This window comes from Pseudomassariella vexata, assembly GCF_002105095.1.
Source record: "Pseudomassariella vexata strain CBS 129021 chromosome Unknown BCR38scaffold_13, whole genome shotgun sequence".
Lineage (NCBI taxonomy): Eukaryota > Fungi > Ascomycota > Sordariomycetes > Amphisphaeriales > Pseudomassariaceae > Pseudomassariella > Pseudomassariella vexata.
The window spans coordinates 715,508-732,732 of record NW_024467968.1 but is presented as its reverse complement, the minus strand read 5'-3'; the positions used below and the strand labels follow the sequence as shown (position 1 = coordinate 732,732).

The 17,225-nt window shown below is 52.3% G+C and overlaps 6 protein-coding genes across 6 annotated transcripts; 2 read left to right on the top strand and 4 right to left on the bottom strand.

Annotated features, from left to right (window-relative positions):
* Positions 1 to 1,215: 1,215 nt before the first annotated feature.
* BCR38DRAFT_350843 (amino acid permease/ SLC12A domain-containing protein) lies at positions 1,216 to 2,884 on the top strand (the record flags this gene model as incomplete). Its single annotated transcript, XM_040856603.1, has 2 exons — positions 1,216 to 1,346; positions 1,405 to 2,884. The coding sequence occupies 2 exons, from the start codon at positions 1,216 to 1,218 to the stop codon at positions 2,882 to 2,884; spliced, it is 1,611 nt and encodes a 536-aa protein (XP_040712223.1).
* A 2,138-nt stretch (positions 2,885 to 5,022) lies between these two features.
* On the bottom strand, positions 5,023 to 5,822 carry BCR38DRAFT_445128 (uncharacterized protein). Its single transcript, XM_040860987.1, has one exon. The coding sequence runs from the start codon at positions 5,370 to 5,372 to the stop codon at positions 5,169 to 5,171; it is 204 nt and encodes a 67-aa protein (XP_040712222.1). The 5' UTR covers positions 5,373 to 5,822; the 3' UTR covers positions 5,023 to 5,168.
* BCR38DRAFT_488665 (glycoside hydrolase superfamily) lies at positions 5,508 to 7,942 on the bottom strand (the record flags this gene model as incomplete). Its single annotated transcript, XM_040864305.1, has 2 exons — positions 5,508 to 5,769; positions 6,159 to 7,942. 2 exons carry the CDS (start codon positions 7,940 to 7,942, stop codon positions 5,508 to 5,510), a joined length of 2,046 nt encoding a protein of 681 aa, XP_040712221.1.
* A 669-nt stretch (positions 7,943 to 8,611) lies between these two features.
* On the top strand, positions 8,612 to 8,932 carry BCR38DRAFT_488664 (uncharacterized protein; the record flags this gene model as incomplete). The annotated part of the gene is made up of 1 exon (XM_040864304.1): positions 8,612 to 8,932. The coding sequence occupies one exon, from the start codon at positions 8,612 to 8,614 to the stop codon at positions 8,930 to 8,932; it is 321 nt and encodes a 106-aa protein (XP_040712220.1).
* A 1,644-nt stretch (positions 8,933 to 10,576) lies between these two features.
* BCR38DRAFT_488663 (uncharacterized protein) lies at positions 10,577 to 11,290 on the bottom strand (the record flags this gene model as incomplete). The annotated part of the gene is made up of 1 exon (XM_040864303.1): positions 10,577 to 11,290. One exon carries the CDS (start codon positions 11,288 to 11,290, stop codon positions 10,577 to 10,579), a length of 714 nt encoding a protein of 237 aa, XP_040712219.1.
* Positions 11,291 to 12,600: 1,310 nt separating this feature from the next.
* BCR38DRAFT_303745 (uncharacterized protein) lies at positions 12,601 to 14,002 on the bottom strand (the record flags this gene model as incomplete). Its single annotated transcript, XM_040854587.1, has 2 exons — positions 12,601 to 13,614; positions 13,685 to 14,002. Coding segments are annotated over 2 exons (1,332 nt in total), but the record flags the coding sequence as incomplete, so codon positions are not given.
* Positions 14,003 to 17,225: the final 3,223 nt, after the last annotated feature.

Here is a 17,225-nt window from a genome sequence, read left to right as displayed (position 1 = left end):
CTGGGGCTTGAGCTCTGCAGCTTCATCCACTTGAATCGTAGTCGAGATCACTTTCCCGACGCCAAGCGAGATATGCAGATGAATATTTCTGCGACTCATCTTCACCGACATAGGCCCTCGACATGAGCCTTTTTGGGCGTACCGATATATCAACGCGACAGTTGGTTATGCAAAGGTCTGGGGGAACTCTAGTTCCCAGGCTCCTCTACTCCTCTAGTTCTTGCAGGGTCGGCCACGCCATGCCGCGTGCCCCCCCTGTGGGGCCACATCGTTATCAAGATCCTGTCCTCTTGTAATTTGTGGCCAATAACCGTGAACTATCGTTGGTATTAGTGGTAATAATAGTCAATATCTGTAGGAATTCAGATGAATATAGTAGCACTCCGCTATGGTTCCCGTAGCTAAGGAATGTGTCAACGGGAGCATGCAATGCAGGTAGACCTGAAATTCATACGCCAACCCTGGAATCACATTCTTGACCCCACAAACATACCCTTGAGTGCTTCATATCTGGTGTTGATACCCAGAGTCGGTAAGAGAACGTTACGTAGATGAGGAACATGAGGGCATAAGGTTTCGTGGTATCTAGAGTTTGATACTCATATCTACTCTGTTGCTATCGATTGCATACCAAGCATAGCTCAACAAACCCAACAGCGGTTGTTTCTCACGTCGCAGAAGCGAGTTGTGACGTAATGTTATAACAGGACCTGCCCTAGCCTCTTGGCTCCCCTCACTACCATATCCAGCCGGTCCCGCCGAACGAATAATAACCAGCGGCAATTTATTGACTGTGGGCATCCACCGGCAGGCTGGATCCGCTAGCAAGCCCGATACTGGCCGAGGGGTGAGGTAGAGTTTTAAGGTCGTGAGCACCCTTTTAGTCATGCGGGCAAGGAATTGAGTGGGATGGGTGAGAATTGGGTTCTACAAGTAATGCTAAACTTCCTCTGCATTTGCGAAATTTCAAATCTGGAGAAACAACGACGGCCAGCTTGTAGAGTTCCCATCAACAATATGAAACGCTGAAGCTTTATTCGAGACCTTTTATCCACGAAACGACGCCTCTCAAGAAACGCTGGCACGCTCCCCACGGCTCGCCAGGGATCGAATTGCTGGGCTTCGTACGGCAAAGTAGTAGTGTTCATCGCAACTTGTTTTTGCGTCCCGACGTTGTCAATTAGGATGGGGGACAAGGAGTACGGCGATGCCGAGATGGGTGGGCAAACCCCCCTTGCAGCGGCCCGTTCAACGGGCTTCGGGGCAAGCACCCTCTTGGACGAACACGACCAGCTGCAACGAGGGTTGAAGAGTCGTCATATTCAATTCATGGCACTGGGTGGCGCGTGGGTTTCTCTCATGTCATCCCAAAAATCAGCGAGATCCAACTGACAAACACCACAGCATTGGCACCGGTTTATTCGTTGGCTCAGGGGCCATTCTCGCCCTCGTGGGCCCTGCACCGCTGTGGCTGGGTTATCTGAGTATGATGGCTGTTGTCTGGGTCGTGATGAATGACCTGGGAGAGATGGCGACGTACCTGCCCCTGAAGGGAATTTCCATCCCCTACTTCGTGCATCGCTTCCTCGATCCGTCTTTAGCCTTCGCGTCGGGGTGGAATTACTGGTACGCCTACGCTATTTTGGTTGCGGCTGAGGCGACAGCCGGGGGGATCCTGCTGGATTACTGGGAGACTCCAGTGCCGGTGGCCGCGTGGATCACGATTATTCTTGTTGTCATTCTGATTCTCAACATCATCGCTGTCGAGGTCTTTGGAGAGGCTGAATTCTGGTTTGCCAGCATCAAGCTCATCACCATTGCCGGCCTCATTATCCTGGGCATCGTGCTCATGGCCGGCGGAGGACCACAGCATGAGGCGTTGGGTTTCCGGTATTGGAATAACCCGGGGGCTTTCAATGAGTACATGACTACAGGGGCGACGGGTCGCTTTCTTGCATACTGGACGGCCTTTGTGCGGGCTGGTTTCGCGTTCATCACCAGCCCCGAACTCATCGCCCTCGCCGCAGGCGAGACCGTTGCCCCCCGCCGTAACATCCCCAAGGCCGCGCGGCGGTTCGTGTGGCGTCTTGCGATTTTCTACGGTCTGTCGAGTCTGGTGCTTGGATGCATTGTTCCGAGCACCAACCCGCAACTGTTGTCGGAGACGAGCGATGCATCTGCCAGTCCTTGGGTCATTGCCATTCAACATGCCGGTATCGGCGGATTGAACCATGTCATCAACTTCGCCATCTTGACTTCCGCCTGGTCAGCTGGCAATGCATTCCTGTACTCCGGGTCTCGCGTTCTGTACAGCATGTCGCTGTCCGGCCAGGCACCCCCATGGTTCGCCCACACAACCAAGAACGGAGTTCCCTACCGTGCCGTTCTCATCACCTGGGCGATTGGACTGTTGTCCTACCTCAACGTTAGCAACAACGGCGCTGTTGTCTTCGCCTGGTTCTCAAATATTTCCACAATCAGTGGATTTATCGCCTGGATCGTAGTGTTGACCACTTATCTGCGATTCCGATCCGCCATGGACTCCCGAGGACTGCTGCCGAGTCTCCCATTCCGGACACCGCTTCAGCCCTACGCGACTTACGTCGTGCTGTTCCTCATCAGTCTTCTGACACTCACAAACGGTTTCCAGGTCTTCTTTCCTTCGCAGTGGAGCGTCTCCGACTTTTTAGCTGCGTACATCACTATTCCTATTTTCTTGGCCTTGTACCTGGGCCACAAGGCTTTCCACCGTACTCCGTTGGCGAGGAGGCTGGAGGATATTGATGTGACTACGGGTGTGAAGGAAATGGACGAGCTGGAGGCAATGGATGAGATACCGGTCGCGAAGAATGTGTGGGAGAAGATTTGGTTCTGGATTGCGTAGAAGGGATAGAATCTTGGGTAGAAATGCGTTCACCAGCGTTAACCCTCACGGTCCATGTTTGGAGAGGAATCAAAGTGTCAGACGCCTTACATCAATTCTGAGAACGATGCAATTCAACATTTGTTTCGTGAATATCGTGTAGAGTTTACCTTCAAGCCCCGGTGCCGTCAACTCCAATAATGACGTCCTTGTGACGTCTCAATAGAGTAGCCACTACTGGTTTGTCAAGTAATAGCACAGCGGCTCTGCCCCATCTCTCCAAGCGCACTCGGAACTCCCTTTACGATGTGTTAGCTTTTAGCCTCTAACTTGATCGGCTTTAGGAGGCTTATCACAAGTATACACTTCCGTGAGATTGCTATTATGAGGATACCCGCTAACAGTAAGGATAACCCCGTGCCAAAAACAAATGTACCACGTACGACGCCCGATCATGCACTCCTCACCGGAGCTGAAAAGCGACATCAAAAAGACAGCCTCCAAGCTTCTTCGACCTCCACTCAACCCACGCCTTCTCTTCAATCTCCGCCTCTATTTCAGCCACAGTTTTGAGTTGTTCCTGAGACTTTTCTTCTTCAAATGTTCTCGATGTGTAATTCACATCATGTGCTAATACCAGTTCTTCGTTCGAACCTGGGTAGAGATTGGTGGCGTCTCCTCTTTGGCTGTGGCCAAGCCTCGAGACAACCCACTTCAACCTGGTTGCCAAGGGTTGAAGTCAACCAAACAACCCGACCCACCATTCTCCAGATTTTGGTTGCTAGGCAATATCAATTTGGAGACTTGGTCGATAACTCTAATGCCAAGGGGTTGCTAAGGGTAAGGGCTCCCTAATTTTAATAGTTTGCACATACTAGAGGCTCCTGCTAGCCGTGGAAACTTTCGCTGCTATCTCGGCGGTCCTCTAGCGCTCAAGTGCTTCCCTAATACTTGTCACGACCTGGGTTGCATCGCATTGGTAGACCTCGATTAGGTGCTATCGACGAAGATTCTACTCTAAGGAGCGAAGGAAAGAAGATCACAAACTTAGGTTTGAGGGAGCGCGACTAAGTCGTCCACGCTTGGCGGGGCTCCTACAAGGGTTATGATTGGCTTCCCATCTGGCACTGCCATGGCAGGTGTTCCAGCTGTAAGTCACCTGGTTGTAGTGAGTGCGAGGGTTGACCTTCACAATACTAGAGTCCTAAATAGTATCACTATTTCGCTAATACGCTATTTAGTGTGCTAGTGACTATAAGCAAGGGCCGGAACATCTTAGCCCTATTAGCTACTAGTATAACCGCCGTTTTAAGTACCCAAGCCTTGACGCAACCTAACCAAGCTCACCATCCCCTTCCGTTAGGTTGACGATCAAATTAGTAAGCAAAATAACCGTTGGGTTGATCAACCGGCTATCCACTTTGGGTTGGGTTGACTGGGAACTAAGGTGTTTGCTATAAATAGCAAGAAATGAGGAATGAGGTTATCGTTAGCCTCGCCGGCGCTGCTCTCGAAACTTATATATTAGCTAAGCTATTCGACCGCTATATCGTTATTTTCGACCACTTATCCGCCACTTTGTCGTCGCTTCTGCTCTTTCTCCGGATTGCCAACCCATCCATCGTGCCATTGATGTAGCACTCACCATAAATTCGTACTATTGATCCTGCTTCTTAGTCTTCCTCCACAGATGATTCTGTTGAACCGTGTTCGGCTTCGTCGATTTCTTGGCATGTCCGTGAGGGGGTTTTCACAACTAATTGCCCTTTTGTCCTGGTTGCGGCTTGGGGGATACTGGCCTGTTTGTTTTTCATTCTTTGGACGGCTGCCCCAATTGCCGTGAGATGCCGGGATACTCTTCGGCTGCTTCGAATTCGTCAGCCTGTTTTTCATCTCCGAGTTGCCAAGATTATTTCTCCCCTTTTCTTGGGATCACACGCATATTGCGGTTGTACAAGATACATACAAGGTCGCCGGGCTAGACTTCCTTACTTGCTATTCCACTGCATATTCTGTTCGGAGAAGGCGCCTTTGATCTCCCTCGACTTGTTCCTGCTCCTTTCTAGCCATTTTTCCATCTTATCTCCTGCGCCACAGTCCTCCTTATCTGTGGACACTTCATCTGTAGCTTTTGCTCTCATCTTCCAAGTGGCTCGCGCCAAAGCTTCCAACTTCAATACCATTTAACATACACGAACGCCTGGGTGGTCTCGTTTTCGCGGGGCTTCTGTATTTGTTTGATCCCGTTGCTTTATTTTCGATCTTCGTGTCATCTGAGCTTCTGTCAGATTTGTAGTATCCGAAATCATACCTGTGGCCTGAATAAGCATACTCGCACCGAGTGCCGAGACAAATTCAAAGGGTCCTTAATAATTTCTAAGAGGCGATGTGTTGCTATCTCGACCTTCACAAACAGTTCAACCGCAACAGAGAGGACCCACCAGCTGATTTCGTCTGGGCCATAGAATATGACGGCATTTTTGGTCAAAGCAATCTCCTGACCCATCATCGGTAAATCCACTGCCTCTGCATAAGCATCAAAAGTGACTGCCACTTTTCCGAGTCGGCTTCATCGGTGCAAAACTCATCTAACCACTGAAGTCGGAGAATCTTATTACTGATGAAATTGATAGCCCTACTACACTCATTGGAAGTCCTTCTTGCACCTTTTGAGGTCCCCTTCGCGAATCAACAAGAAGTAGACCGGCGATCCAACGCCCCAGGACTGTGACGGAGCCTCGTATTTGATCTCCTTGAGTGGAGGCTTGACATCGCCAGTCACAAGCCAGAATTTGACGTCGCTGATCTCAGTCGTAGGGCGACTTTGGGGCTTGCTGAGCTTATCATAACCGAAGGAATCGGCTTTGGCGAACTTGGCATCGTCGTACTCGACACATTCAACACCTCTATGGCCGGTCACTGCAGCGGCTACGGGTACAATCCGAGAATAACATCCAAGTCCACTATTTATCATTACAAGATTTTTTTTGCTCGCATGGTACTGTTGCAGTCAAGAAAAGGGTACCAAAATATCTCAGGTGTACCTTACCTTACCATGACCTCATGTCACCAATTCTATAGTAAGCGTAAAATTTCTGAACTTAGTGGTTATTCTACTGAAGTAGTCTAAATTACACTTTGTTCCTACAACCTCCGATAGTCTATGCCCCGTTGTGTAGATGCCAGCCATCTAGCGATGCCGATCTAATGCAGCCGCAACCGCTCCAAGCCGACCTCTGCGAGTTTCTATCCCCAAACCCCCGATGAGCGCCTCCCCAAAACATTCTAGACACACCGACCCAATATACCCTCCCAAGGCTTCAAGGGAATAGTCTTCTTCAATGGCTTCTCCGCCCGACCCTTGACATAATTGCTGCACGCCCAAAACTGCACGCTGAGGTTGTCAGGCATCAACCACTCGAGCTCCTGGCCTGAGTAATTGAGCACGACCAACCACTTCTCGCCCTTGATGCTCGTTCTTACGTAGGCGAACACGTTGGGATGTTCGACGGACAATTCCTCAAAGTCGCCGTACACGAACACGTCGGCGTGCTCCTTTCTGTCCTTCAAGCCGCGCTGCCAAAACTGCCAGACCGAAAGGTCGTCACCTAAATCAGCCTTCATCTGGGCGTCGACGTTGACGGTCTTGTAGTCATCCATGATTCGCATCCACGGCTTCGCCCCAGCATCACAGAAGCCTGCATTCTCTTCGGCGTTCCAATGCATGGGTGTCCTGGAATGGTCTCGGGCCTTCATGTCAATGATTTTGCGGCCGTAAGCTAGTTCCTCCGGGTTATCGGCGTACAGGTCGTTGACCTTCGCCCAGTAGTTGATGGTTTCGATATCTTTGAACTCCTCAATGTCCCACGACTTCGAAATATTGCGAAGACCGATCTCCTCGCCCTGGTATATGAACAGGGTACCTCCAAGAGTCGTCTGCATGAGCGCGATGAGCTTGGCCCCGATGTGTCGCCACTCATCGCTATCATCGACGTACCGCGACACGGATCTTGGGTTGTCGTGATTCTCGATGAAGACGGAGTTCCAACCGTCCTTCTCGATCATGACACGCTGCCATCGGCTTATGATGGACTTCATCTCCTTAACGTCCCAGGGCTTGAGCGCCATCCGCACGTGCGGCTTGTCGATGTCGACCAGGTCGAAGATGAAGATCATGCGAAGCTCGCCCGCCTTGGCGCCGACAGTTCTCAATACTTCATCGTCGTCGCTGATGCCCGGCATCTCACCCACCGTGATGGTGTCGTACTTGCTGAGCACCTCCCGGTGCATCTCTTGCAGGTAGTCGTGCATCTTGGGCCCGTTGACGAAGTACTTGAACGCCGGCTGGAACTTGCATCCAGCGCCGAGGACCACCTCCGCATCTGGATACCCTGGCACCTTGGAGATCAGGTTGATGACGTCCATCCTGAAACCAGCCGCGCCGCGCTGGAGCCAGAAGTGCATCACGTCCCAGACAGCAGCGCGCACCTCGGGGTTCTCCCAATTCAGATCGGGCTGCTCGGGCGTGAAGAGGCTGAGGTAGTATTCGCCCGTCTTCTCATCGTACGTCCAGGCTGAATTGGCCTCGCCCAGAATCTGCGCCCAGTTACTGGGCGGTTCTGGCACCCCATCAGCACTGACGGACTTGGGCTTCTTCCAGATGTACCAGTCTCGCTTGGGACTGTCCTTGCTGCTGCGGCTCTCCAAGAACCAAGCGTGCTCGTTGCTGGTGTGGTTGACGACCAAGTCCATCATCAGCTTCATGCCGCGCTTGGTCAGCTCAGCGATGAGATTATCTACATCTTGCAGCGTGCCGTACCTGTGGTAAATCTGCTTGTAGTCGGCAATGTCGTAGCCCATGTCAGCTTGGGGCGACTTGCAGATGGGCGACGACCAGACTACGTCCACTCCGAGCGACTTGAGGTAGTCGAGCCGAGAAGCGATGCCCTGAATCGAGCCCCATCCCGTGGTTGCGCCCGAGTGCGACTGAAACGAGGATGGGTAAATCTGATATACCACGGCTTCCTTCCACCATTGCGGGGTAGAGAAGGAAGAGTTTTGGTGGACTGGAGACGACATGATGACTTCGGATTTCACGATGAAAATCGACAAGGAAATGTACGGGGTCGTCCAGTTGTTGGGACGAGAAACCCCCACGATCCAGCTCCATTGGAATTCTCCGAGATTAATACCGTCCGGCACTTTGGTGAACCCCCGCCACCCAACGTCGGTGACGTCGGTGTGGGAATCTGTGGCGGTCTTGGCGTCGTGCCTGCTCTTTGCGCGCCATGGAAATGATTGTGTTAAAGACTGATAGCGACCTGCCACCGCATTCCCTTTCTACGCGAGTGCATGAAGAAAGCTTTGAGGACTGGAGAGTTTTCACCTTGCCTGTTACACCATTGATTGCTGTAACCTTGGGGCTCTTCGGGCTTGCGGCACTTCCCAAAAACCGGGCATTTATATTGCCCCGCCAATGGCATTCAATCAGTTCGATATTTGTGCCGCAAGAACGGTGCCTTAATGCATGGCCCCTTCGGCCTCCCCAAGACTCTTGCTTCTATTGGTTTTCACCGTTTGTTCATGACCTCACCGTCTACAACCGAGTCATCCATCACGTCCCCGAAATCCCTTCAACAGGCTACTTTACCCGCATATTCACCTGCGGCGTGCTTGAAAAAGTAAATGTGACGTAGCGGAGCTGACGAACCCTGGTGCGTGGCCTGGGCGGCGATAATGTATTCAAATATGCTCCATGATGGCCGGAATCGAACCGAGCATAGGGACGTTGACCTGCGAAATTCAACGGCTAACCGTGGACCCCCTCAGATGGCCCCGGTGGAGGAACCGGAACACGTGCTCGCCATCGGCACGGGGACGAGGATATGGGCCGTGGAGTTTGCGGAAGAACACCCTAGTTCCAAAGTCATTGGGACCGATCTGAGCCAAGTTCAGCACGTGCACGCGGCGTTGTCGAATCCCTCGTTTGCGAGGGAGGATATCGAGATGACTGGTCCTGCAGACGGCGTCCAATTACATTCATCTACGTCTGATTATCACTTACTTTAATGAACGTAAGGGGTATGAGGAATATTTACGATAACCTGCGGTCGGGCAGATATGTCGGGTATCAAGATGTGCTGTTAATATTAGCTGCATTGACGATACGTTGGAGGAGGCCTATTATCAGAGGTGGATACAGTTGATCAATGCGGGCCAAGGATCCAAGACACAAAATCATCGGCCAGTTCGCGGGGAAGACATGGCCAAGTTTGGGTGGGGGGGCTCTCCCTGAAGATCTTGCGTCATGGTCTCGGCTTGATGGTGGAGGAAATTGAGGAACCAATATCAAAGTTGCAAGCGAATACGCTGGTATGAAAGATACATTGGTATGGAACGGTGTGAGTCTTGTCTGCGGTGAGGTTGGTGCCTCGTTTTGATGACACTGCTAAATGTTTGTTGACAGGGTCGGCGCCTATGGACGCAAACCTCACCACTAGGAGCGCACGACGGGCTTATGATTGTCCAGCACCCAGGCCCCCAGGCCAGAACATGCCTGAGCTGCACTTGCAGTTGTTTGACACAGGTTCGTGTCGCATATACGTTACCGGGTCTCTCGGTACCACTTAAATCGGAAGGTAATAAAATAGAGTACAAGTAGAAATATGCATAAATAGAACGGAACTAGACTTGCCGTTGGCCATCATTATCAAGATGTCGAAGGGCTTCAAAATGTAAATTTTCCGTATAGTCAAATATTTGCGCGACATATGCTGTTATCCGTTTGCTCTGAAATATTAACTGCTCCATGTTTTGAAAAGAAACAGGGTATATGCTCTGTCAAGTGCACTCTAATGCAGGTGAACATATAGAGTCGGCATGTTGCAACCTAATATTATTACATTAGGTTCTGTTGGGTGCCCCAGGCACACCACCTGTGTGCTGGGTACAGCGCTTGAGAATGTTGCACTTCCGTCTTACTTTTGCCTTACTACGCTCCTGGGTTATTGCGCCACTACTTGTAGACAGATTAAGTGTTGGCTGCGTGTACTGTTTGACGATATCGCCGCTTGATGTTGAGGCTAACCATACATCACCTATCTCATATCTTGAATGATGTTATGAGTTATGGCTATACCACATGATGCATGATGCATGAAGCATCTGCATTCATGAATGGAATTCCAGCTTCCCTCGTAGCCCAATCCGAAATAGGAGATTTTCGGTCTAGGGCTCGTTCTGGGACGATGTCAATTTGAATGATCTTACATACAGCCTTGAGCATTCCAATGAAGCACGTAGTATACTAGCTCCCGTGGCGCATCGAGTAATGTCCCCATCTCAATATTCCATACTCAAAATATCAAGACTTAATAATAATAATTGCATCTGAAGCAATAGATACTGGATACACACAAGCTGTGAAATATCCCGATAAGACTAATGAGCTCAACAAGTACCCTGCGATTAATCCCACCTGGCTCACGAGATAATCGTGTCCATCTACTGATCACTTCATTGAAACAAGAATGTAATTAGGTTATTTTCATCATTGTCCGCTTAGCAGCACTACTGCGCCATAAGCTAGACATATTTCGTGAGACCCGTTGAATATATTACACGATATAACGTGTTGGCGTTTTTCCCACGGCGCCAGAAACCCAACATACACACCCAAGCACCCGAACAGTTGCCATTCCCTTCGATACTTTTTTACCAGCCAGAAGGAGGACCACCGTGGTACTTATGGTGGCCGTGCGCATGATGCCCGTGATGACCGTGATGGCCGTAGTAATGTGGGACTGAGTGGTGGTGGCTATGAGAACCGTGACTATTTCCCCCACCGAGCAAGCGGCTTGCGCCTCCTAACAGGCCACCAGAGTGATGCCCGTTGCCATGATGTCCATATGGGCTCTGTGAATGATGATGACCGTGCCCATGTCCGTGCTTGCCCTGGAGTTTGTGCTCTACTGCATTCGCAGCAACAGCGCCAACCATACCGCCCAGCATCGTCCCAACCTTTCCCTTCCCAAGCCTGTGGCCTACAAACCCACCCGCGCCTCCACCCAGAAGCGTCGCCCTTAGACCACGCTCCCCATCTTCCTCGTGCTCTTCCCGACCCCGTTCACGCCCGCTGGCGGAGGGATCTGCGCTGTGGGGTCGGGGGTACGGGCTCGAGCCGCGTTCATCGTAGCGCGGGGGTCGATCGGAGTGAGCGGAGCCTGGCCGATGCAGCGCATAGGGCACTAGGAGGCCGTTGTCGGGTGGTGGGGGTGGAACGTTGTGGTGGTGACGGCGGGGTGCGGGAGGACCGTGATGATGGTGTCGCGGAGAAGATGGAGGTGGTCGGTGATGGTGGGGTGCAGGAGGTCCGGGAGGGGCGTAGGGTGAGCCGGGCCCCGATCCGTAATACTCTGCTGCAGACATGATGTCGCTTATGTGAAACTTATTGATGCTGACAGAACCACCAAGGAGATGGGAGGCGGCGATACCAAAATAGAGTTGTTCGCAACAGTAGATCAAGCTCGCGCTGTTTCAGATGATGCAATACGTGGTGATGTAACGGGGAGAAGGGTATCAGCGGCAGTTTCGACTGTAAGAATGAGATTATTAAGACAAAGTCCGCGATCGAGAAAGCGAGACTAAGAAACCCTTAAGTACAAAACCACCATCTTGGCTTGTACATTACAAACCAAATCTGACCGGTGCCGAATGCCGTAGAGTTCATCACGACGTCAAGGTTACCGCAGCTCAAGAAGGCCGCAGCATTACGCAACACCTGTATGGTTGACAATGGATGTGGGGTGGGGGGCGGAGTCAGACCCGCGGGTGAAATGAGGAGCGAATATGCAAATCACGCGCGGCGAATCCAGAGTGTCAGCCTGATGCCAGCATGGAATGGTTTGTGGCATCTCGTTGTCGCGGTCATGAGGCTTGAAGGCTGTGGCGAGGCAAGCCAAGCCTCGTTGTCCAAGTTCTTTGTCCATTCACTTGTTCTATCCGATTACGGGATCCGGGCTAGCGTGGCTCGGAGGTTCCGTAGTCGCCAAGCCGCAGCATTTGGGGCTTTCATCGGTCTGCGTGATCATTGGCCAGACAGAGAGTGTGGATGAACATGTGGGGGAGTCGTTGTCCGTTGGCATTTTTGACCGGCCGAGGGATCAAGACGACGTTCTTCAAGCATCAACCCAGTTGATTGAACTGATGGTGGCTTGGTCATGATGGATTATCGTCGTCGTACTTTCTTTACCAAATCTCGGTACGAAAGGGGTGGATATCCCACACTCGGTTCTCCAAGGCCTGGGTCAACAATCCTTCACCACGGAGATATCTGCTGCAGTCACACTCCCTGGTAGACGACAGCCTTACCTGTGCTGAAAGGCACCGCCTGGGGTGACCATAGCCTCGAAGAAGCTCAGCGCGATGACACCGGCATGATTGGAACAACCGGAACGGCCTGCTGAATGAGTCAACCAAATGTACCAAACTCGATTTCAGCTACGTACAACCCAAGACCCAACTCATCATGATGCCATAGATAGCCTCAGACTATTCGTTCAATTCCCAGCGCCGAAATATGACCCCAAAATCCGGAACGTGTGAATGATAATGCATCATGATCATAAGACATGTTCAACCAGCGCCAGTGTCTCCCATGAAGGAAGTATATGGGGGATATATATATGCAATGCAAAGCAGACATATGAATGAGTTTACGCGGCCCCCACAAACCCGGAACCCTCCCGCCTTCTATCGCGTGGGAGAGTGATCTCCCCTTCGGAATCTGAGCTGTCATCTGCAGCCACCCGGTCGAGCATGCGATCTATATCATCGTCCCGGAGGGTGGATCTCCTTCGCGACATACCGCTCAAGCCCGCTGGCATAGAAAGTGGTGGTCTCGGCCCGCTGCCGTTTGTTCTGCGGCGGGGCGTGCCTCTGGTTTGTGGAGAGGCGTACGGATCATCTACTTCCGTATCACCCATGGTACTGGGAGACTTCTCGAACCCCACGCGTTTGCTGTGTGATGCCTGAGTCTGCCCCCGCCCGGCAGGCAAGGCTTTGCGCCCCTCTGTACTCGGGTTCAGTCTCGACGTCGGCAGCGCGGTCCTCTGGCTACTTATCCCATTTCTGGGTTGTGATGACGGGAAACTGTGCTTCAGATTCCCCGAATTGTTGGGACTGCTCATGAACATGAGAGTTTCCAAAGCCTCTTGTTCTCGGACGTTTTGATGTGGTGAGAAGAGTATAGGATCCATGTTTGGCGTTCGCGCAGTTCTTGTTCCTGGTGTGCTCTGCAGAGGACTCGGCTGGGCCGGCGTGTGAGGCGAATTTGAGAGGTACACTGGTGCATATCTAGGGTTAGAGTTGCGGCGTGCGTTGAGTTGCCCTTGCTGTCGGGGTTGTATCGCGGCTGGTGGAGCTAATGTAGGTACATGGGAAGCAGGAGGCGAGGCGGGTTTATGAGGCACGCCGCCGTTGCCCTCTCGCCAAAAAGATTCGTAGGTACGCCCCTGAGGTGGCTGTTGGGTGATAGGACTGACACCCGCACTGGCAGTCCCTTGAAGTGCTCCAGTCATGGGCATACTCGGACTTGCAGATGCTCCGTGTCGGCCGTGCAGGGTCGAGGTACTTGACGTAGGAGAAGCTGCTTGAGAAGCAAGGGACTCGACCTCGTCAATCGAGTGACCCTGCCAACCATGGTTTACTTTGACCATCGCATATGACAGCTTGGTCTTCAGCTCAGCAGAGAGCTACAGATGCATAGTAATTAGCCAATTGTGTCCCCAAGACAATTGGTGGTAGTTCCATGGGCCAAATTACCTCTCCAATACGACTTCCAGTCGTAGAAGTGACGCTAACAGTGCTTGTGTTCCTCGAGTGACCGGGCATACGGACAGGCGATATACTCGAGCTGTTCCTGGCGTGTTTTACCATGCCATCCGCCATTCTCTTCCTTGACGGCCCAGTTGAGTCGGTCATCTTCTGCTGCGCAGCGGCGATTTGCGACAGCTGTAAGAGCTGCGACTCTTGACTGGAGCCATTTCCAGTGCCACTTGCATGGGCGGCGCTGCTCCCGCTGTCACTTGCTGGTGGGGTGAAGACGCGATCGAGTCCGTTAGTAGCATTCGTGTCTTGCGAGTCATTGCTAGAGTGATTGAGCCGTTGGCTTTGGCTACTGGACGGTTTCTGCGACTGCGAAAGAGGAACCGTTTCTTGCGATGGGGTTTCGGTCGCTGCCTGCGAGGCGTTACCGTCGACGAACGACATGACCGAGGGGTGGTTGGGTTGAGGAGCAATGCTTGAGCTCAAGCAGGAAGCCGTCGCGTCGTCTGCAAAGATGCGAGACCGGTTAATGGCGTTCGTGTCTGATGAGGGCAAGGAAAATGGGAATATGGGTCAAAAATGTCTCGCGTCGCTCTTTCCGGGAAAGCCTGATGCGAGGATTCCTCTCTCTGCTAAATGCGGGTTTTCCTTTGTGTGTGCGAGACACGCGTTGGCGGAGTCGAGTCAGATGCCAATTATGCAACACATGCAGCAGCCCCGGCACATATAGATACAGTGAGATGTATTCGTAGAGACGCGACTGAGCATGATATGGTCGCTATCGTGTACCCAGGGTTCATTGAATAGACGAGGTTGGAAGAGGGCAAATGCGATCCGCTTATGGGGATGTACAAAGTGCGGGAGCCTGGATTGGCAACACCCACCTGCTGGGGGCAATTGGAAGGTGCGTTGCGGTCTACGCGGTCAACAAGTCGCGACGCCTCCACTTGCACCCAAGCAAGGTGCGCTCACAGCCCAAAAAGTCGTCTCGCGCAGTGCTTCCGAGGGTTTACCATCCCACCACGTGGTCCCAGCGTCCCGCAGCACGTCCCAGGGTTCCAGGGTTCCTTTCTGTCGATCTAGAACACGCAATTGAATGGCTATCTGCCCTCATTTCCTCTTCATTCGGAATGCAGTGAAACTGGAAATATTCTAGCGATACCTCAAGGTACGGACAAGATGGCATCTTGTGAGGATGTCTAGGGTTTTGTCGCTTGCGCGGCAAGAGTTCATTGATTTGACGATGATGTCCCATTCCATCCCATAACCCACAGCACAGGACCCTGTCAAACAACCTGGCTAGCGATTACAGCGGCCTGCGGGAAAAAGCAAACCGCTAAATAGCGTGGTCTTCAAGCCAAAAGGGCTGCTGACTCAGGACACCGCCAAGACCCGCCAACACGTAGTCACGTGTGACCTATGTTCGACGACAACAAAGTTTGCAAGCAAGCAGCAGCAGCCGCCACTTTTTCCCAACGCAATCAGTTTGGGTCTTTGATTATGTATTTTTCCCCTGACGCGTTCCCAGCAATCATCAAGCGCCCGCGAATTTAGTCTCCGTTGAGTGCCAGGTTCCAGCCTTTTCCCGGCCAAGTTAGAAATTTGGATCGTTGAGAACTGGCATACCAGCTTCATTGCAACGGCCTCTACACAAAACCTCATCACATTGCGAGACAGCCTTTACGTATTTTAGCATAACGATCGTCGGCTTAATTCTATGACTTGTTGCGACTGGTTTGGAAATCATCTAGGCAAGGATCCAATCGCAACCCTTCCCTCGATACGCGTTGTTTTGCAGGCTGTATATTGAGACGTAACCCAGTGTTATAAAGCTGGAATATATTATTATTATTATTATTAAATACGCCGTAGGCTCGAAGCCCCCGGGACCTCTACTAGTACTCCCGTATGTCAAACCGTGCCCTAATGGCTGGACTAAATACATACGCTGCGTCGTCGGTTCGCCCTATTGGCGACTGCGTTGTGTTCACTACCATACTACGTTGGTTCTCAACCTACCAACAAAGTCCCCCCTGAGAAGATCGATGCTATCTGGGCCTTGAAGCTGTCCGACCCGTCCCTAGCAGCCATCTTACAATAGTCCCACTAACTACTGGTTCTCCTGTTGCCGTTGCGAGGTCTCTGCGAGAGTATAGTGGCCGTGGTGCGATGGTGGCCCGTACTCGTTCCCTCGGTCCTTCCAACAGCCCGCAAAAGAGGATTACGTGCTCTGCCGTCTCAGGGGCATCGCCACAGCGGCATAGCGGCGAGTACACGCCAAAAGCCCCTGTCTTGAATAAGAAGGCTGCTAGTCCTATTTTTTCCGTCCTGATCTGGCACAGCGTAGACGCCTCCAGTCGGTTCAGGCCGAAATACTTGCCCCATTTCGGTATCTGCATCGAAGGGCCCTCCGGTTCCTCAGCGATAGCGCGTCGCTGGCGATCGTGATGCTCTGCTCCGGTGAGCCATCTCTTCCTCCAGTGGTCGAGGAGGGCAGCCGGGACCTCCTTTTCCTCACTCATCCACTCGGAGCCCCGGGCCTCCTTCTCCATAGTGTACCCTGCCGGTCGGAGTAGCTGCGACGCCTGCTTCCTCTTCGCCGGCCTATCCTGCCGGAGTATATGTGACGCTTTAGCGCTCGCGCTGCGAAGCAGATTTCTCTTCCCGCTAAGCCGTAGCCGTTCTTCAAACTTAGCAGCCCGGGCACTAAGATAGAGGTCTAGTGGCGGGATTGCTGCTTCTGCTTCCAGGTGGCGAACCGGCGTCGCTTTGTGGGCACCACAGACTACCCGGAGGCACTCGTTCTGTATCCCCATCAGGCTCTTAGCTGGCCCTGCCGGTTCCTCACTTATAGTATGCCACGCAGTCGCCCCGAAGGCAATCGCGCTACGGATAACCACCGTATATAACAGCCTCGCCCGTATAAGATCGCAGCCCCACGACATATTGACTAGCTTTGTCAGGGCTAGCTTTTGAGTTGCCATTTTTGTTTTAACACGCTCAACATGGGCGTGCCACGTCAGTTTGCGGTCGAACCAGACTCCTAGGAACCTGGCTGAGACTACCGGCGACACTGTGGCGTCCCCAAGGCGAATACTTTGCGGCAAGGGCTCTCGGGCCCTAGTAAAGTGCATTAGCTCACTCTTGTCAGGAGCGAACTCCATCCCGTGCCTCACTGCCCACCGCTGACACGTAGCCCATGCGCTCTCCAACCGGCGGCAGGTCGTGTCTGGATCGGTGCCGACGCTTAGCAGGTTCGTGTCGTCCGCGAACCCGACTACTAAAAGTAGTGAGTGCTGCTCCGCTAGCTCCTCGTACAGCGTTGAAATGTATAATATAAACAGTATCGGGGATAGCGGTGACCCCTGGGGGACGCCAGCTCGTAGGGGGATTGGCTCTGACTCCTTGCCATCGAACCGGAGGCGTACCGTCCTATCCTCCACGAAGCTGCGTACCCACTCCTGAACCCACTCCGGGTAGCCTTTCCGGGCTAATATGGAAATCAGCCGTCTGTAATTGACCGTATCGAATGCCCCCT